We start from the raw sequence: 22,568 nt of genomic DNA, 5'->3' as shown, positions 1-22,568 counted from the left end.
TTTACATACAGTTTTCTTGTCCACACAGGACTACATCTGTAACAAAGCATTTGGTATCATTAGGGGCCGCCTTTAGCACGAACGATCATGGCGAAAGGAAAGAAGACCAATCTCCATATCCAAGACATCATGGATTTACTAGAATTTGTGCTTACGACAATATATTTTTCTTTCCTATATAACATCTATCAGCTGCTGTTTGGCGCCATGAGCATTCTAGTTTATCCGATTGTGACGAACCTATCCACGAAGCACTTGGAGTAGCAGGCTATAGACAAATTCAAATGTTGAGAGGAATCGATGGTAGTACGCTGTTCCTTGACAATCCTTTAGTAAAGAAAGATGACGGTACTATCAAAATATTGGTCTATAGAAAGACACACACGTACCAATACCTCAACTTCCGATCGCACCACCCTTTACACCAAAAGCTGGGTATTGTACGAACTTTGCTCAGTTGATGTACCGGTTATGATATCGTAGTGCCGTGAAAACATGTGGATATCCTGTAGATAGCCAGCAAGTGGGCGATGAACTCGTAAGAAACAAGAGATGGAATACCGGGGAAACATCCCTTAAAAGCCTGGCGGGAACCATTCAATGGATTTACTGTTGTCATGGTATTGCAACAGTCACGAAAACCTCACAAGATTCCACGAAATATCCTAGTCCATCCTAAGGATAAAACACTCTAAGAAAACGTCGCAAAAAAATGCATTCAAAATCAGATGCGAAGAATTGCTTAACGGAGAACGGGAGATCTGGGGTCCGACTAAATAAACACCAGAAAGACGCAGAATCCCAAGAAGGCAGATAATTTACATTTAAAGACCATTTCTTTCAAACAAAATGCTCGCTCTTGCAACTTACAGAGTTTGTCAGTATAAATACCCATTGATTTTCCATTAAATGCTCGTCCGTTGAAAGATCGAAAGGTCGTTACCGTAATAGTTTATATAGCAATTTAAACTTAGTAAGAGGATTCAATTGTAAAATATCTTATAAGGAGATAAATATGTTCTTTAAGTGGCCGATACGTTGTTTAAAATTGCATAGACTCATTAAAAGGCTCTAATTATATATTATAATGTTATCGATCTTATTCAAATCATTGGAAATACGAATGAAAATTGGTGTATCATCTGGCTTGTTTTATACTACAAATATTGAAAATGAACTTTTAATACATAAACTTAATCACGAAAGTATTTTCCTGTAGGTACATGTGAAGTGATCGATTTCCTTTGTACCGAAGGCAAAATCCTGAAACGGGCTATAACATCGTGGTCGTTCGCATGATTCCGTTATTTCACGAGATTTGCCGAGTCTAAACAAAGCACTTACGCGTACCCCGCATGCGCAACATCCGGTAAATCAACAAATCCTCCATGTTGGATGAGGCGATAACAGCTTGTAAGTAAATTGCTCTTAGGCGATTTTAAAGGTTCAAGTAATCTAGTAACAGTCCACAGTCCTCTCATCAGTATAATAATTGACGTATCAGATTCAGAATATATTGCACTATGGTCACCTAAACAGTATAAAATGTTGACGAAACGGCGCCGGCTTGCGGAGAAAACTGATCTGCAAGCCAAAAGGAGACGCACTGAATATAACAGACACTAACTAGACCTATATGAACACTTTTGAATGGGTCGTAAGATTACGTGATTGATATGGTTGACAAATTAATGGTTTATGAGTTCACAAAGCTCCAAGTTAAAAGTGTGATCCTGCTTGGACTTCTAGTCTGGCTAATGTCCTAGTGAAATTTGATACACTAACACATCCCATGCTGGCCATGATTATGTTTTCAATGCTCTGTTTATTATGACATAAAATTAAGTCGCAGATACATAGTAAGAACCCCTAGAACTGACATTAATCATTTCCATTAATACTTTGACTAATCAGAAGTTGTTCTTGACCATCCCAAAAGGTTCTGGCTGTCTGTGATTTAATTTTTGTCTTGGTTGCAATCGATAGTAATGAGTTATTTTTCTGGAAAAAATTTTTTTAGTGACCTGTGCATGTGTTGGCATTAGGGCAGTGTTTTATACAGTCTCTCTATGCATTCCGTGTTAAACGTAACATTTTTGTCAATCTAGCAAGTGTACTTTTTTTGGAGGTTTACAACAATGTAGATTCCATATAGTGATGTTAATATTGTTAATATGCAGGAAACAAAATTTGTTAGGCATAAAGAACGGAGATACTTTGTTGACAGCATTTTTTCGCTTTGACACACATGGAAGTGTTTCATCTTTATTTCATCTTTAATCTTTACTCAGGTTACCAAGATTGTGTGTTTTTGTATAGAGAGGAATTCTGACTGTCGACTGTTACCGAAACAAAAATGAATGGTGGATAGATGGTCAGAACCCTTCGGATTATTCTTGGCCTGCAATTGCGAAAATGAAAACATCATACCTGCCAACTTTCGTGATTCAGTTGAAAGTTTTCCTATTTTCACTCCCCAGCCCTATCTCCCAATCATATGGATCAAAATTGGGGTAATCTCCTGATTTCCGAGATCTTGTTATATTTGTCATATTGGTAAGGCTGACCACCTGGCCATTTAATCAAGGCCCATCTAGTTGATAATACTGCCCAATTATCTAAATAGGATTACCCAATTCAAGTTAAAATCTTGGGGGGTGGGGGGAGGGTCAATTGTTCCCTACCAAATTAACGTCAGGACTCTGGAGCGGGCACTGGTAAATGAATGGGTAAGATGAATTCATTATACAGAAAATGAGTATAATAAGTAGTTATTTCCATGTTGTTAATACATATTCGGTCAAAAAACAAATTCAACAAGAAAGTTTGAAAATGATCTTTATGATGTAACAATGTGCAAGCATTCCACAATCAAAACCAATAATTCAACCACAACAGTCCTTAAAAAAAACAACTAAGTTGACATCATGAGTGAAAAATCACATCAAACATTTCACTCACTGAAAAGTTGACGAAAATTGCAAGCATGTTAGGTTCTCCCAAAAAACAAGACAGGACATAGCTACACTTATGCAAAATAGGAACGGATTCAGACCAAATTTCCAGATTTGAATCTGTCTGCAGTTATTTTCCAAATATGTATTTCACAGTAAATACAAAAATTCAAATTAGATTTAGATCAAAACATTTTTAATTTTATGAAAGTTATCATTTATCATATCAATCATTTATCTGATATTTTAATCAAATGATAGCTTTTACTTTCATGAGATGAATCATTAATATCATTCCTCATTTCAATTGAACAAATTCTTTCATAAGCATCATATTTGGAAATGCATATCCTTACTGACAATCAAATTGATAGTTATAAATCTTAAAGGGACTAAATGGTTAGATTTTGTGAATTTTCCACATGCTTTTGATTTCAGGCAAGCATTGTTATACTTAAAATTAGACTACTCACAAAATTATAAAACACTCTGAAAGAAATTGATAAAGATTATCAACTTTAAACTAACGCTAGTCGACACTTACTGTTGTGTCTACCACCCATAGCCGTTTTGATCAGCAATAGCCGAGTTCATCATATGACCTTTCGGAGCCTTGTTTTAACCTGCCGTTGTGACATGATTTTTTCCTATGTATAATGATGTAACTAGCCAAAACTTAATTTGCTAGCCATGTTTCAATTCTTACTTTGTGAAATGACCTCTTGTTTCACGCTGTACTCACGACGAGTGAAATGAATTTGAATTAATCTGAATTTAAAACTGTATGCACAAAGACATTGTTTACATACTCTCCCGAGTGGTAATTATATGAATTAATGTTGGGCCACTCCTATTTTGTTTAATTTTTTTACTAACTAAAATGGCTATGCAAACTTTAAAATATCATAATGAACAGAAAGTACACAATTTTGAACAGATGTTTAGAGGTTATAATGCTTTTTATCAGAGATGAAATAAATAGCTAACCATTTAGTCCCTTTAATATCTGTTATATTGTGTGAGTTCAATGAATATTGAGAATTTAAACTTGATCCTAATTAAAACTAGGTGATTTTTATTTGTTATAGTATTGTAAAGCATGTAGTTTATCAATTTACAGTTATCTAGAAGTATTTATGAAACATGCATTCATTAATTTTTCCTTTGTGACAAGTGTCAAAACGTACAAGGTATCATTGCAAGTCAAAAATGTTGTTCACACACTCATAAGAATTTTGTAAAGTTGGCAGGTATGAAACATGCATGTAATCAAGTGAATGTGAAATGATTATGAAAAGCATTACACCGAAAAAGGAGTAAGGAAGCTAACAGATCTGTGCACTGTAGAAAAAGAGAGAAACACAAAGTGAAAGGGATGTAGGCATGTTAGATAAATGTTGATTTCCATGAAGTAGACATTAGAAAATTAATTTCTCAAGCCAAACATAAGGGATAGCAGATAATTACTCTTTAAACAGCATTGTTTATTTCCAAAAAAAAAAAAGCTTTCTTGGAAAGGGAGTATTTTCTTGGCTACAGGAGGAATATACAAAGTCTTTGATTAATACATTATCCTTTATTCAGCAAGTATGGAGGACTAGACAACATCCATAGAAAGAATTAAAACTGTTAAAAAGTTGAGATGTTTAGGCATACTAGTATGCTGTCCCCAGAACCTCAGGTTCTGGTCCTCTCTACTTGCTGTTTACACACCTTTGAACTGGACTCTTGTATTCCGATAGGAATCCATCTAGGAAGACTGCCAATATTACCGAATCTACCAGACCAGACATTGGATCTTGATTTCTTTGTATTATCCTATATTCGTTATTTGTATATGATGTTCATGAATTACATTTTACACTATTTATATATCAATATTTCTGGTCTTTCCTATGAAATCTAATAACAAGAGTCTTGTGATTGTTTTTCTGTCCATTAAAGATTCATAAATACAGATTTAGAGATTCATTCAATTTATTATCAAGATAAATCTCCAACATTTCTATACAATATCTCATTTCAATGATATACTCAAAACTCTTCTCTTTTTTGTAGGTATACTTTTCTAAAATCCAGTAAAAAGAAATCACATTTTTGGCTTTCCTAGATCACCTCAGAAATGTAGGTACACATTGCCTTTCAAGTCACAATTTGCATGAAGGTATAAGGAAATCAAAGTATGGTGTGAGAAGAGATAAGAGTGTGAAATCAATCTTATTTTGTATACCAGACAGTTTTGTAATGGCATGATGTAGTTAAATGGTAATGGGCATGCTTTATTAAAAGGTGAAAGGCTTTATATATATAACACACGTAATGACATATATGTTGTAGTGAATTTTATCTGGTGGGTAGTTCAAATTCAAACGATGTTCTATCAAGTTGGTCTAGAGCCAACTCCAGACTGAAATAAAAAAAGAAATGAATAGAAAGTCAGAATCAGTCAGACTTATGTATAGATTGCTGATCATATTCTAATACTGTTAGATTTACACAGGTAACATCTTCGGAACATCCCTATTTGCATGTTAGTTGTCAGTTTGTTTTATAGCGATCTTAGAAACTTTCAAATTGTTCTTGAGTCCTTTTAGCTGTTGCTTAGTTTCATAATTCATTGTAGAAATTGAGAATACCGTATTTTCCAGGTTATATATTATTTATCAAGATTGTCAGTGAAACATAAATGAATTATACACCGATAATCTTCCGTTTTATTGATGTGTTTCAAAAACTTAAAATAGCAATTATTGAACTCATTTGGCTTGGAAACCTGCAAAGATTGTCCATGCACAGATATAGGGCCATAAGTTATGTACAATTTACTTACAATATCTCCATCTGTGTCTATACTGTTAAATATTAGCGAAGGTCCATGCATTCTTACAAAACTCTTATAGTCCCATATTATTTCATGTAAGTTACACTAAACCATTCTTATTGTAAACCAAATCATCCTGTGTACGGGTGCAAATAATGGTTACAGGCAATCTGTTTCAGTCACAAGCACGTGATTGACAGGTACTCATAAAAAACTTGGTACTTACATCTCGTACAGGTACTCATACAAATTTTGGTACCTACATCTCGTACAAGTACTCCTATAAATTTTGGTACCTACGTCTCGTACCTAGTCCATGTGATATGCAACAACAAAATCGCCGTTCTGAAATAAGTCGGAAACTGATGTCCAGACAATGCAGTTCATTGATTTTTTTCATTTTGAAAATTTTTTTGCCTGCATATAAGCCACACTGGTATATAATCCGGACTGCTGAGGGAAAAAGCTGTGACATATAATCAGGAAAATACGGTATACAGTGAAGATTAAGTTATTCCTTTGGGAATGGGAGAATTTTGGCTCATTTTCAGACCATGCTTAATCACAATTGTTGATAAAGAGTGTTTCATGGCCTCAGTTTAAATCTTTAGACTTCTGCTATGTACAAACTCCAGTGATATGATATTGAATTGTCACTTTTGTAAACTAACATATAATTCTGCATTATCTAATTTTGCATCAATGATCACTGACAGATTTCATAATGTGTCTAGTAGATTGTGACAGCTGCATGCATGTATACATACACAATTGGAAAGATATTGATTTGAAGGTACCTGTAGATGCATGTACTTATTTTGAAATTTATGGATTGAATGCTCTTGCATTTCTTATAGACCCTGATGCCGAGTGATGCAATAGAAAAAGATCGACCTGGCAAAGTGTTTGTGGGTGGGTTACCAACAGATGTAGACGAAAAGGCATTGGAAGAAAAATTTTCTAAATTTGGCCGCTTGACAGAGAGTAAGTTGGAGTTGGGAGCTTTTTATTGCAGCCTTAGGGTCAGACAGTTGTTACTTAATGTATGTGTTTATTCTACATTTTAAGACGATGTGAGGAAAAATATCAATTTTATTGTAATCATAAAACATGTGTCCGGGACAACCATTTTTGCAAATTTGAAACAAGGTGAAACACCATAATGTGGTGGATTTCACGTGGGTGGGGGGGGGTGGGGGATGGTCAAACTTAGTACACTTAAATACTCTTGATGGATGGAAGGGTCTGAATGTGCCTATACATTTCCTTCACGGTGTTACAATGTTGACTTTTGTTTATATTTCTTAATGATCACATATTCAGCCTACATATATTTTTGTTTGAAAATATATTTCTTTACATCTGCAGCAATTTTGATCAGAGACAAAGTAAATAATAAATCAAGAGGATTTGGTTTTGTCACATTTGAAAATCCATTGGATGGTGAAGACGCAGTGAAGACTTTAAACGGACAGGTAACTGTACAGAGCTGATCTTATTGAACAGATCTAAGACATGTAGGAGACCTGGCAAACAAAGTCTGATGGTAAAATAGATATGATAAAGGAAGATTATTGTACACAATTTTAAATGTATGCAATGATTGTTTTTTTTTATCCTTGCTGTTCAGACAAATTTTTACATGATGTAGAAAACCCATATATATGGATGCTCGTAGCTGTTGTATCTTGCCCTATATTTGCACATTTTTGTTTGGCAAATAAGTAAGATTTATTATTCTTATGGAGAATTATGTTTTGAGCTGTTTTGCATTTGAATTTTGCAACAGAAAATATCTTTATACAGGAACTTAAGGGCAAAACTATCCACGTAGAACAGGCAACTAAGCCACATAGAGCAAGGCCAAGTCGTAACTCGTCTGATCGAAGTAAGGCACGCAGCAGGTCTCCAGTTAGAAGACGCTCAGTCTCTGACAGAGACAGAAGAATGAGGGCACCAAGACCAGGAGGCCCCACAAGGGGTGGCAGTTCAATGGGGCCACGAAGAGGAAGTGGTGTTGACAGACGTGGTGGAGGTGGAAGTTACAGAGGTAGTCGAGGGGCCCCAAGGGGGCGTGGAGGATACAGTGGTGGAAGGTAGTTTATTAATTAAACTTTTGATAAATTAAGTTTCTTCAAAGACAACTTTTGATTTTAAAAAATTTTGACATGAAGATTGTCGTGTTAGTTCCTCGGACTTTCAGTTATTTGGAGTTGAAGGTTGGTTTTTCGTGTAACATTTTGTATATTTCTTTTGTAGTTCCTACAGCTCTTACAATAGAGATTCATTTGAGGATCGAAAACCGATGGGGATGAAAGGTGGGATGGACAGATCAGAGAGACCAATGTTTGGATCAGGCCCAAGAAGGGGACCTCCTCAATCACACGATAGTCCACCAAGGCGAGGTAAAAATTGGGAAAGATGAAACACATTAAGATAGTATTCACATACTTCATTTGAATAGGTCCAAGTTATATTAGAAATAAGTACAAAGAAAGAGACATTCAGATTTGATGGTAAGTTTTCTTATTCTTCCTATAAGGTATGTTGTTTTAGCAATTTATTGGAATTAAAAACCAGAGGCCTGCTTTTATGTTTAAGTTGTCATCAATCAAACATTGTTTTTAAGAAACATTATTTAAAGGGAATTTTTTTGCACTTATACAATTTTTTAAAGTCACGAAAATAAAAATGCACAATTTGCCTATTACCTTGGTATTGTAAATGCGTTGGTAATGCATCCTTTGAGCTGACTTACCAGAACACTTTTTAGCAGTAAATGCTTCTGTAATAAATAAATACTAGTTGGTATATAAATCTCTTTGTTTAGTAAGATCTCCAATTAGAATCTACATGGGTTTATATGTAAGCTATGACCATTTTGATGTATTCAACTTCTTCAAAAGAAGCCTTTCAAACTTGTGAGATGATGAAATTACAAAAAAAGAAATTGAAAAAATTTTAAAGGTACATTTTTGGGATTTTTGCAAAAATTGCATGACACAAAAATATTGCAATATACATGAGTGTATCTTTGTAAATTATTCACTGGCTAAAAGATATATTTATACATAAATGATAAATTAATTGATTAATTAATACTGATATATTAATGGACTTTTTTTTTTAAAATTGAATATTTAATCTTAAAGCTCCTAGATGCATAACCTTAAGAAAAAATATAAAAGTGAAAAAATATATTAATGTAGATATAATGAAAATGAATTTATATGAGCACTACTGAAGAAATTATCTATAATATTGATCTTAACATTCCTCCATTAACTATTATCACTGAATGAAAGTCGCCAAATCCTTCCTAAGGTGTTTCAGTAAAAGATTTGTAATTCATTTATAAACATGTATGTGTCCCATTCAAATTACACAGTGTGCTCTCAAATGACTATGCACCTGGTGCCTATTTGTCTGTGGACAGACCATACGTAACAAAAGTAACACTTTAGATATAAATAGGGACGGACGTGCAAATATTATGCAGTCCTTGAAAGGCTTAGTCAAAGTTCATTAGAAAGCAAAATAAAATCAGTAGGTCTGTCCTTATTTCAAAACAAACAAACGTTGTCCAACTGGTCAGACCTACAGACAAAACTTGCCCTGAATTCTACTTTTGCAGTGACATTAAGGAAAATGTGGAGCATGTGTGATACTGCACTTTACATGTAAATATGCCTACTGAAACTTCATTATACATTTGTTTGTATTTTTAGTAGAACTTACTACGATGATGGGCTATTCAAATTGTCCGTCGTCTGTCCATAAACAATTGTTGTTATTGTTATTTCTTGAGAAGAACTGGATGGATCTGTCTCAGATTTCATATGTAGGTTTCCCTTTGTCCCTAGTTGTGTCCATTTGATTATAGGACAGATCAGAATAACAAAATGGCTGACAGACGGCCATCTTTGATTTTCACTTTGAAAGTTTGTTATCTCCATTTCTGGATAATTAATGCATAGATCTTTCTCAAATTTCAAGAATAGGGGCCCCTTGGGTCTGATCAGAAAAACGAAGTGGCCGACTGGATTTTACTTGGAAAGTTTGTTATTGCTATTTCTTGAGAACTACAGCATAGGTTTTTCTCAAGTTTCATGTATAGGTTCCTAGGCTATCGCTACCAGGTAACTAGCAGTACTTCAGTAATTTAGCCATACCCAGTTAAATTTAAAATTAAAAGCATTAAATGGAAATACAGTGCATGTGTTTATGATAGTCAAATCTGTGTCTTTTACTGGATTCCTCTATTACAACTATTGGAATATTTAATTTGCTTCTGGTGTTTCATTTAGGTGAAGGAGAGAGGTATGCAGGCAATAATTTTGACCGAATGGAGAGAATGGACAGGATGGATAGACAAGAGAGGATGGACAGAGGAGCACCGCCCCGTAGGGACTCATACCCATCACCGACACGTGACTATGGTCGGGGTCCTCCAGTCGACAGGTAAAATAATTTTGTGATGATATAATGTAATGATAACAATACCATTATCTGTGATTTGATAAATTTGTGGAAAAGAAGCATCAGATATCAGTTGCCTTATCTCTAGTTACTTCATATTCTGAAAGGAGAAAAAAGAAATTTTGAACAATTTCAATGCTTTGTTGAAATCAGAATTTTAGCCATATTTTAATATTTGTTTTTAAAGTCAGCCTGTGTTTTAAGAATGCAAAATATACTCTCCTTTAGTGTAGTGAATTGAGCCCCGATAGGGGAAAAAGTGATGAAGGTGTAGGGGCTGTTGACCAAAGATGGTTTGGAACAATGATTGGTTAAAAAAAAAATCAATATGTATGAAAAGGTCAGGCTCTTAATATGGGGAGGAGAGATTGGGTCCAAAAGTCTTTAATATCAACTATTTTAAACAGATGAAAGGATTGTATAAAGGGGATCTGAAGCTTCCTTTTATGTTTTATGATCAGGGCATGAAGAATGCTATAATACAGTTTGAAAAACTAGAGATCTGAATGTCGAAAATTATTATGAACAACAAATTGAAAAGACTTAATGCTGTAGTAAATGAAGAAATATTAAATTTTGTAGCATAAATACTAATGGATGTAAAGAACTACAAAGGGAAATATTTTGCCATGATAGTTGAAATACGATATAGCTGGTAATTATCTAGAGAAGTTTACACAATTTTTTTGTAAAACGATTATTATAACTTGTAAGAAATTAAATTCTTACAATCTGCATGTCAAAGGATATTAATATGCCTGTGTCTTATGATTTCACGGATTGAATTTTTGCTGTCACGTTAATGTACTGCAAAATGGCGAAAATACTATTGCTGCGAAAACAACCCACTATATGTTATTCAGATCAGCTATGTAGGTCTATTTGGCCATCTGTGTTTCAACATGTTCTTGCCTGTTTAGATTTTCAACATGGTGAATAAACAAGAAGCATGTTTTATGCACTTTTCCAATTTTAGAAATAAATTATGTTTCATCCCCTTAGATTTTGCTAACAATGCTTGCCTTGCTGTGTATGGATTTGCTTCAGTATTTGTCTCATAATAACAGCATGATATTTTGTTTGTAGTGTTTGTTGATGATTGTGTTTTGCAGTCGCATGCCCCCCAGTCGTGGGTCAGCTAGAGATTATTCACAGAACTCACGAGATTACCCTCCTCCCACTAGGGAATACTCACCACCTGCCCCATCCAGGGACTACCCCTCCAGGGATAGTTACAGCAGCTATGACCGAGCTCCTGGTCCCCGGGATAGAGCCCCACCAGCAGCACGTGACAGAGCCCCTGCCAGGTGCGTTAGGTTAACTTTCTTCATGTATTTCAGAAAACTGAATAGACAGTATTGTTCAAAATTCTTCTTCCAGAGGAGGAGGGAGAGATTGCCCTTTGAACAAAAAGAGCTACAAGACCTCTATATCATTCCTTTTGAATCATTTTGCCATTTCTTTCAGTGCAAACATAATGAGGTCCTTCATTAATTTTTTATAATGTTCATTTGTTTTGATATAAATGTATGTACAGTGTAAACTGGATATTCAGTGCTGAAATTTCATTCTGTGAATGATGACAACGAAAGTTTAACTAGCAACATTTATCACATGCATGTTTTGAAAAAATAAACTTCTTCCAGATTTATTTAACTTAATTTTCTCAGTGTTATGTAATTTTACTAACCCAACTGACAATTCAACAAAGAGAGATATTCTGTCAACTTTTCGGCAATTGTAGATTTCATGTGTGTTTGTAGATATGTATATGTGCGATCAATGAAAAATTCAACTGGAAATAAATTGTTGTCCTAACTTTTATCAGATGATTTAAACCTAAATCTGACATTCTTATTCCTTTGTGCTTGATGTTGGATTTTTCAAGAATTGTCATTCAAACTGATTTTCTCTCTTCATTTTCTCTTCAGCACAAACTATGAATATTCCAGGTAAGGATAGATTTATTTTGCATTTTCATATTGCAACTGTTTTGCAAATATATTTCATGACAAATTTGGTAATGGCTATTCTGGTAAAGTATCAGATGTCAGTCATGTAAATGTTAAATGTTTATGACCTGAATAACCACATATAAACGATGAAACAAATTTATTTGACTCTTATGATGTAGAATGTTTTCACTCAAATTATTCAAAGATAAATTATTACCCCTTCCTTGTTGAAGATATTATACAAAGGCTTAGTCACGGTTGGAATCTTCCTGTAAGATATCAAATGGGTTTTTAAAAAAAAATGAAAAATAAAAAAATTTAATGATATCAAGGATAAGTGATTGGATGACTACATCATGCTTGATGCTATTTTAGAGGAAAATTGTGATAATATGTATTTGATTTTAATTGCATTATTTATATGAATGACTTCTTTTCAATAACCAAAAGACCTAAGGTGCTGATATTAGGCTAGTAGCATGCTAGGATGAAGGTCTATCATGTTTGTTCAAATGGATTACTTTGACCTTTATTTAAGATCACAGGGGTAAAATATGCTTAACTACAACAACAGAATGATATCAGTTTCATTTGAATATTAAGCCTTTAAACTTAGAAACAATAAAACATTTTAAGTATGCATATATTAGTTCTGTTCTGCCTGCCCAAATGCTAGGACTTATGGACAAGTTTTAAAAAATGATCAAAGATCTGAAGACTCAGGTGACCATTAAAGCCCATGAGCCTATTGTTTTTTTTTTTTTTTGTTATCTTTTTGTTAAAAGACAATTGGAATACTTCTTAAAATGTCAAAATATAGTTATACATTTAATTAAGAATCCTTCAATAGAATCAAATAGGCATGAAATTGAAAAGCTTGTGTTGGTTTTCATGTTTACAACTTTCCAACATTTTGAATTGTTCTGTTGATTCTCTGGATTTTGGTATACTTATCTAATGTAAAATTTGTTCTTCAAACTTTTATTTAATCATAATTAAAAGTATTATACATTATGAAATAAACTTGTTTTTAATATGTAAATTATATGTATCTTACTTAATGGTAGTAAAACCTTCCAAGTTGTAATTTACCTCTAAATAAACTACACTGTAAGAAAACATTAATATATTTGGTGCAGATTTAAGGTATGAGTTTTAATTCACAGTTGTTCTCTATTTCAATTAGAGCAATCTGAAAGACAGATTTGACTGAAACTTAGGACTTACCTGCATTATAAAGCATAAAATTGAAGCATGTAAAATGACTGACAGAAGAAACCTATAACATTACAGAGAATATGGAATGACAAGTAGTAGAGATACCTACAGTAGTGCAGCCCCCAGTAGAAGCAGCTTTGGAGCTCCAAGTAGGGAACCTATACTGACACCAAGAGATGAATACAGTAGTGGTCGTGATTCCTTCCGATCAGAACCAGCCAGTAGAGAGTATGGACTTTCAAGGTGAGGGAAGGGCAAATGTTTTGGAGTTGATTTGCAGTGGTTATTAAATTTTCAGCAAGTTTAAAACTTTGTTGCCTAATTTGATATTTATAAAATTTTCAGAACAATAAGCTTATTTTGATCTACACATGAAGTTTTAATGTCCAGTATCTTAAAGATATTTCATAACAAAGACATGTAAAATCATAATGCTTCAAACCCGAAGTACTAGATAATATAAAAAGTCACCAGGAATGGTTGCTTTGATAGTGAATACTTACAGTTTGTTTACCAAATATTGATTTTTCAGTAATACCTATTCAAGAGACTTCAGTTCAAGTAGAACAATATCTTCTAGAAGTGAATATGATCGAGGTCCTCCACCATCTAGAGAATATGATTCTTATAGAGGTAATGTTCAACACATCAATGAAGTACATAGTTTCATCTCAGAAACATAACAGGATTGTGCTGTTGTATATATGTTGTAGTACCCTTTTTATGTTGCTTGTATCTTCTGTCCACATGTGAGACTTTCACATTTTCTGTCAGTATAGAGACTGGCTGTAATATTCTAAGTCTTCCTTTAATAGACTTTTTAGATGTTATCTCAGATATGTTGAGATGTCTCTCTCAAATTAATCACTCCAGATGTGATAATCAACTCCCCTCCAGAGAGATTGTTTCAAAAAATGTGTTGTTAAGAAGCATACTACTAAGTGAGAGCATTACACATACTCAGTTGAACGTTATTATTGTGCTAGTATTTGTGGCATAACAGCCAACATATGCTATTAAGTTAGCTTGAGTTTTGCACTATTACAAAGAGGCTTACCCAAACATATCTCAGCCTTCTAAAAAGATGCATTCAACTCATGCATGCACCATGCATACAAAGTGAATCTGTCTTTAAATGACCCTAGCTGTTACTGGGGTGTTATAAACAATACAAAACCAAATCTATTTATAAAAATTGTGTTATTGTAGTGATTTTAATGCTGGCAGACATTTCTTTAGATATGTTTTTGTTGATTTCAAATGATCTTTATAATGTGCAGAGAACAGTACTGTAATTTCAGGCATTCTGTTTATTTATTCCTACAAACCAAAGTGATCAAAGCACTTTCTCTTAGATATTATACTCGAATAATGATGAACTTTTTAAATTTATCTTAGAAAATGGACGTCAAAGTGGTCCACCATCACGACCAAGTGGGCCTCCTAGCCGTGGTTTCGGTGGTGCAAGTGGTAAGTACATGTGGAATTTGTGATCAAATTATGTTGGCTTTTATTGGTTTGGCTTTCAGTGACTAAGAAATATATGTAACCGGATCACAAGGATATTGTCAAATAGGATCTGTTCAAGCCACATTGGAAAAAAACTATGGAAAACAAAGAGTGTGAATATAGCCTTTCATCGTAAAATGTGAACAGCCAAGTAAAATTATGGAAGTTGCCTTTTCTATTGGATGACAATATAACGGAAGGATGGATTAATTTTGATATCGGTGAATTTTTCAATACTTGGGATTCAACAAAAAACCTCTGAGAATCACAGGACCAGTCACATTCTTAATATCAAACAGGAAATCATGTCAAACACTGCAGGACGCGTGTCAAAGCGATGGAATTTCGTGAATCTTCTATTGCCTTGTTTCAATATTAATGGATTCTAAATCATCATCTCTGTGTAGTTTGAAAGGAACATCATATGCCAACTTTCTAAGATTCATGGATCAGATAAGTATAAAAAAATTGGCCATGTTTTAGTTTTTTTTTATAAATGGTCAATAATGGTGCATGCTTTTGCTATGAAATTGAAAAGAATGATTTTTAAATTAAACAAAAAAAAAATATTTAGGCTTGGTAGAAGAAGTATTTTCTGATAAATATATTTTACAATTGTTATTGTCAAACTGTACAAAGCGCATTTTATTAATATGACCCATTTGAACTTAATGGCAGATGATACCTGAACAGAGTTTGTTCCAGATGTGTCAGATCAGTTTATTTGTAGCTAATGATTACTCAATATCACCATAATCAGTAGTGCAAAAATTTGAAACTCATATATTCAGATGTTGTGTGGGGAGTAATTCTGCAACGATCCAATTAACATATTGTTAAATTACAAGTGAATAAGTACATACACTTCACTTAAAATTGCATAATTATTTATTCCAAGTATAAAATTTCAGTGTATACAATTATTAAATGACAATATTGAAATTTCTACTCTTGATAATTGTACATAAGGCCTGTATCATGCCCCAATCGATCATTCTGTGGGTTATACTGGAATCAGCTGGTCACTATCAGTCAGAATCTCAGTTGGTTTGTAAAAGTTTGATTTCACAAAATTAAATTGATTCCCACTGACTGGTACTTTAATTAGTTATGCACATCATTCTAATCATAGTTTGTTTATTCTTAAGTTATTTGAAAAATCCGTAAGTACAAGTCTGTACATAGTTAATTCTACAGTCTGGTAAATTCTGAAATTACAAGGTAGCAAGTGGGGGACAAAAGTTTATTTTAAAAAAACATAAGTGCAGGTCTGTGTGAAATAAATTCCAGTGTGGTAAATTCTGAAATTATTAGTGGTGGGTTATAGTGTGCTTGGAAATCTGCCAGATTATTCAGAGAAACTCTCACTCAAAATTGGACTGAAGGACTAAGAGCCCAATTCATTTCATGATTCTTGATTTACCAAGTTACAAAAAATGTCTCAGAAGTATTTATATGGGAAAGTAGTATCTGGTATGAGCCTTAAATTTTTACTTCAGAAAACGAAAATAGTAAGCTTGAGTTAAAAATCATGTTTTAAGAATATAGATTCATCAAGCAGCAAACTGATGGTTCTTCTTCATCTGGAATGAACTTTGCATCTTTGAAATTTGTGAAATTTTACGTGAAAAAAAAAAATCAAATTACACTTGATTGCACTTGTTGCATTTTGTTTCTCCCATCTCCCATCAATTTAGGTTCAGGCAGAGACAATGGAATATCAGGAAGACCGACGTCCTCTCGAGGAGGACCGTACAATTCCCCAACATCCCATGGACTCCCTACATCACGGGGTCCTCCCCAAAGGGGACCACCAAGTGGTTCCCGAGGAGCCCCTCCTAGAGAGGACAGGAGTAGGGATGGATTTGGGGCTGGAAGTAGGCGCCCTCCACCATCAGACTCACGAGGACCCCCCATGAAAAGACCACGCCCGGGCGTTCCGTCAAGGGGAGGTGGTCCTCCCTTCAGGCGATGAAACCAGGATTATTGAAAGTCAGAGTTAGGGAAAATAAAAGACATTGTCTATTTCAAGAGTAAAATCTATCATCATGTGAATTTTATTGTAAAACTAACTTGTGGCTCTTGAATTAGAAATTTTAATTCTTTTTTATATCCATTGTTTTTATTTTAATGGTCATAATAAGTTGTTATGGAAATTTTACTCATTGGTTCAGTCATGGTCAAAAAACCGCTTGACAGAGACGGAAACACAAGGAGTTAATGATAAACAGAAAAAGTAAAATAATGGAGAACTATCTTTAATAAGATATAATCTTGGTGTGTAAGATAATTTTTATGCATAGAACTGTTGTAACATTTATCATTCAATATTGGTCTTGTGACTGTCAACTTCATTATGTAGTAAAACATTAGAAATAAATGGATTGTCTTCATGTACAAACAACCGTTGTTATGACCAATCGTCTTGCCCTGGATATGTCAGCAAGGAGGATCGCAGCCTTGGAAACAAGAATTGAAATAAGTCCATATTGAAGAATTCTTACTACAACACAGGATGAAACATAATACAGTTAATAGTTACTGTTGGCAAGATAAACCCAAAAATTTACCTCAAAAGAACCGATTGAAATTTAAGAGTGGAATTTAAAGATCAGATTTCATAGATTTTTCGGTAGAGATACAACTATTGAACATAGTACATCCACAGGACAGTTGAACTCATTCTCAAATATACCACGTTCTTCACTGCAGAATTCTTATACTCGTACCTTGTTCAACGCAAAGCATATCCATCATGAAGGAACTTATTCTCGTACCAACATACAATATCCAACATGAAGCAACTTATTCTTGTACCTACATGTCATACCTTTCGGTGAAGGAAACGGAAACAATTACAAATTGTTTGAAAGGCTGATGCTTTTGAAATCATATATATCTTATTCTAGAATAGCAATATTGGGTGTATAACTCAAAATAAATTTTTTTTTTTTTTTTTAAATTTTTTTTTGTATTGCTGCAAAATATCATTGGCATGAAAATTTCGGTCTGTTCCTTTTTTGATTGGTTTTAAAAAGGAAATCATTCAATATTAATAACAACAGTGACATCTTGAATAAGGGATGGGTTTTTTCTCAATATTACAATCTGAAAACCGTATGTGAAAGAAGTTAAATTTGTATATAATATTTTGAAATAATATTAAGAAGCTGCATTAATGGAAGATTTTGTAAATAACAACTGATGGAAATTTCTGCTTAGGAGTTCATGATAAATACAGGAAAGGTATAATAAGCAACACCATGTCATATCTGATCAAAAAGTCACGGAAGAAGGTGGGTATCGATAAATACACCAAAAGACCATCAGAATTGGAGCACTGAGCATCGAAAACCTGAGAATGGTAATAATATTTGAACAGACTGCAAATAACCTGCAATTACAGGAGAAAGGATATGAATATCAAGATCTACCAGGAAAAAAAGGAATAAAAACACTGGAAAATAATTATTGAATCTTGGTGGAACACGATATCAGATGTATTGTATTGAGGTAAGTATACATGTGAAAACAGTATTTGGTAATTTGCTGTTCCATTTAGTAATGTATTACTGTGTACATGTAGGATTATTGAATTAACAAATCTTTATTCTTTAAATGTCTTATGAGCCAATTTATTACACGTCTCTTTTCCTTTCATGATATAAATTACTTGTTTTTCTTTTAGATAAATGAAATACAATGTATTCTGCTTTAATCACGTAGTCTATGATGATATGCTTTTCTATATAAGATGTCTCAAGAAATTTTGCTATTAGCATTTAAAATGTCTCCAGTAGTAATGTAAAATACATGTAGAGCTTTACATATTACTTAACAATTCTTACAGAATGCTTCTACTCTTGGATAATATATTTCTATAGAGAATCTAAGTTATTTAATGTCTATCAAACACTATCAGTTTATTTCTATAGGTAATCTTTGTCAGAAAAATACTCTCGAGTGACTTTATTTCTGTCAAATACTGCAGATTATTTAATGTACTTTGTCCAATGATTATATTTTGGTAATGAATACTTAAATTTCAAAAAATTGATTTCGCATTTTGCTTTACTATTCAATATACCAAATTGAGTTGGTAAAAAATGAAAGTTATTTGCACAAAAGTAAAATACAGGGTTAAAAGTCAAAGTAATCTGCAGATTGCTTGTATAATTTAGACCAAAAATGTTCAGCATTTTACCAAATACTTGTGACATGTGATATGGTACACTACCAGCAACCCTGTGTACAGGAAGTCTACTTGAAAACACTGAAGAAAAATGATGTTAAATTAACAATGTATTCAAAGTTTTGCAACTAATAACTCAAAATTTCTACAAAATTGAAACAATTCTGATTTATTGGAACAGATTGGCTTCTTTTGCATTAAAAAAAAAAAAAAATGCTATGAACTTATTCATTTTGGCTTAAATGATGACCATGATTAATGGAATTATTGGATCACTGCAAATATTCAAAAGTTGCAAAACTATTCTTAAATATGAAGGGAAAAAATTGAAGAACTGAAATTGCTGTCATCAGCTTGAACTTTGTCGGAAGATGAAAAGAACGATTGTACAGCAGAAACGTACATACGACATATGGAAGGAATAAGGAGAAAAGAACTGGAATTTACAGCAAAGGAGAAACATCTACTTGTCATAAAGTACTGAAGATTTCACCGAAATTGAAGGATGGTAATGTTTCCTTGTATATCAATGTTAAGATGGGCCAGTGCACCTTATCATCCACCCATTCAAGCCGTCGAACTAACCAAACAGCCATGATAGGTATTGTTCAAATGTTAGGCTTTAGATCTTTGTATTTTGATCATACAATAAAACAAAAAATTGGATGATATATATTAGAATAAAACAATTTTGTTTAAAACAATTTCCTCTCCCTGGCTGTATTACCCTGTATGTTTTCATGTTTAAGAAATTCAAAGTACACTATATGTACATGTAGTTTTTGCCATTGACTGTGTTTGCTCCACAGAACAACACAAAATGGAAGGATATCAACAGGAATTGATAAGACAACAAAAGTGTCGCTCGATATGATCTTATCGCAAGAGGAGCTAAGATAGGACAGAGTTTAACACCTATCTGGCTCCCAGAGAATTTCATCAGCACGGTATTGCTTCATTTGGACAGGTAACTGTGAAGGATGTACAACATGTTGTAAATTTAAGATTTAGAATATGTGTAAAAAAAAAACTATTTGAAATTCCAGATTTAATTACCACACAGCATATGTTGTATTCCTTAAAATTCCTGATATTCTTTTCTTTGAAGAACTCTTTTCGGACATCAAAATATTTTACGAATTGAAAAGAAATTCTTTGTTAACTTGATTGGTTTTGGCTGAACATGGATTTTTTTCATGTCTATAGAAATCCAATGATCGCGTTGAAAAAAGAACCAACGGAAAAAGCTCAAACCTTGAGCATGGCAACTAGTTGCACGTTTGAAAATAAAGGGTATGTAATACCTGTCAAACTTCGATATCTACCCTTATATACGCTGCTGCAATCAATTTTTAGCACAGGCTGCAATCTCTAAAGGATTAAATACTCTGCAATTTGGAGGAAAGTTGCTATGCTTCATTGGAAACCTCATTACAAGCTGGCCAATGCCATGCTTGCATCAGCAACAAGGAGTTTGGAAACAAGAGGAGCAAAGGCATTTCAACGTAGGCGCCGGTTTGATAGAGAAAAAGGAATTTCTAACTGACTTTGTTTCTCTTTCAGATATGTCCGTGAACAGCAATAATTTACAGTACCTCAATGTCTTTTATTTGGTTCACTTTAAAGCACTACTGTCCATTACAGCATCATTTTAAATATATATATCCTCATTTAAATATATAGACATATCAATAACAATATGATTCTGGTATGAAGTTATGAAAAAAGAATTAAGGTGCTGTTTAACATTAATCTGCTGCTATTTCAGCTGTGTTCCAGAGGCTCCAGATATTTTCATTATCATTTAATTATATTGCATTGTATGAAATATTTAAAAGAAATAAAAAAAAAAAAAAAAAATGAAATAAGACTAAGGAATAAAGATTTGATAGTACAAGGAAGTTTGTTATCTAAAAACTTGGATGAAAGACAGAAAATTTTTCTTTTCAAATTTGATTTGATCAGTTTTATGTGTGATTGTATATAAGTCTATTTTTATGTACCTGTTGTTTTGTGGAAGTGTTTAAATAGTTTATGTTTTAACCAGTTTATAACATATTTAAAGGTTGATGACTCGTCAATCTGTGATGCTTCATTAGATGCTTTATCACTCCACCACTCTATTGCCGAACATTTGAGGATTTACTCTCCAGAAAAGGGTGAGTTGGTTTGTTTTGGGACAATGTATCTTTTTAAATACATAACCAATATATATATATTTTTTCAGTCATATTCCTGACCTTCTTTCATTTACTGTGATAAAAACTTGAGCAAATCTGTATATTTTTAGTTGCTTACGTGATATGAATAGCTTTATATTTTGATGAACTTGAACTTTTTTTTTTTTTTTTGTAGAGATTGAAATTTAGTCCCACTGATTTGCAATTTAAAAGCATATGATTTAATAATGCTTTCATTCATGTGGTACTTCAGGTGTTGGCCGTAATGGAGAAATGCTGGGTTGAAATATCCTGTTGAGTAAACATGTCACTGCTACACAAAACAAGGTGAGTGACTCCAAAAACTAATAGGGATATTGTATGAATCAAAATGAAAACATTGGTGTGACGTATTTAAAATATATATTTTCACGGTTACATAATAAACAGTCAAACATTGTTACTCGAACTCATACACATTATACAGTCAAACATCGTTACTCGAACCCATATAATTGAAGACCCTGGTTTATTTGAAGCATTTCATCAATCCATGACAACTTTACAAAAACCATTTGAACTCGCTTTAATCAAATACATGGTTATCTCGAAGTTTTCCCATGGTCCCACTGAGTTTGAGATAACTATATAGATAATAGGTGTAGGAATGATCCTAAGAAATTTCTCATTCTCTCCTTGTAGCTTCCACTGAGGAGTCGAAATAAATGAACAAATGTGGAGCAGAGATTCTGGAATGGTCATCTCTGCCAAGATACACAAGGAAATATATGGTTTACCCTAAATACAACAGATTTATGGTGTCCTGTAAGGAGATCTATAGTTCCTGGATAGGACAATAAATAGCAAAGTAGAATCCTATAACACACATGAAGAACAGAGTACAAGAGACTAAAATCTCCACTGTCAACATTGAGACATTATCTGGTTTGTAATAGTAAACTCTCTCTGATAATCACTGAGAAGTATTTATTTGTTGAATGGAGACAGTTTGTAAACCATATAAAGACATTTCACATTAAAAGCTTAATTGTGTTTCTACTCTTGTCTTTTATATATATAGGAGATGAAGTGTTAACATATGTTGGGGCTGTTGAAAATGCCTCTTGTCCTTATACAGGAGAATGTTGAACTCCAGCTGATATTAACAGACATGTAAATAAACAATTCAAGCATAGTGCATCATTGATTGATGCCTATTAAAGAAAAGACATGTTGGGTGCAGCATTGAAATGAGCAAATACACTAACGTCAATACATATC

At 33.4% G+C, this 22,568-nt stretch overlaps 1 protein-coding gene across 5 annotated transcripts; it reads left to right on the top strand.

The window, feature by feature from the left end:
• Positions 1 to 1,372: 1,372 nt before the first annotated feature.
• On the top strand, positions 1,373 to 22,340 carry LOC132558766 (RNA-binding motif protein, X chromosome-like). 5 transcript variants are annotated; one of them, XR_009554569.1, is made up of 15 exons: positions 1,373 to 1,413; positions 5,013 to 5,078; positions 6,633 to 6,759; positions 7,144 to 7,250; positions 7,582 to 7,871; positions 8,035 to 8,180; positions 10,083 to 10,236; positions 11,367 to 11,561; positions 12,186 to 12,206; positions 13,503 to 13,670; positions 13,960 to 14,060; positions 14,826 to 14,897; positions 21,194 to 21,287; positions 21,562 to 21,635; positions 21,990 to 22,340. XR_009554569.1 is itself a non-coding variant. In XM_060223367.1 (13 exons), the coding sequence occupies exons 3-13, from the start codon at positions 6,639 to 6,641 to the stop codon at positions 16,909 to 16,911; spliced, it is 1,581 nt and encodes a 526-aa protein (XP_060079350.1). In that variant the 5' UTR covers positions 1,373 to 1,413; positions 5,013 to 5,078; positions 6,633 to 6,638; the 3' UTR covers positions 16,912 to 17,340. The 5 variants fall into 5 exon arrangements, 4 of the variants coding, with proteins under 4 accessions (XP_060079350.1, XP_060079348.1, XP_060079351.1 ...); XM_060223367.1 differs by lacking the exons at positions 21,194 to 21,287; positions 21,562 to 21,635; positions 21,990 to 22,340 and adding an exon at positions 16,634 to 17,340 and having other exon boundaries at positions 11,439 to 11,561; XM_060223365.1 differs by lacking the exons at positions 21,194 to 21,287; positions 21,562 to 21,635; positions 21,990 to 22,340 and adding an exon at positions 16,634 to 17,340.
• The last annotated feature ends 228 nt before the right edge of the window (positions 22,341 to 22,568 follow it).

This window comes from Ylistrum balloti, unplaced genomic scaffold (assembly GCF_031769215.1).
Source record: "Ylistrum balloti isolate Yb309-2 unplaced genomic scaffold, AGI_CSIRO_Ybal_v1 Utg370824, whole genome shotgun sequence".
Taxonomy (NCBI): Eukaryota; Metazoa; Mollusca; class Bivalvia; order Pectinida; family Pectinidae; genus Ylistrum; species Ylistrum balloti.
Note: the sequence above shows the minus strand (reverse complement) of the source record. Positions and strands in the feature narration are given on the sequence as shown.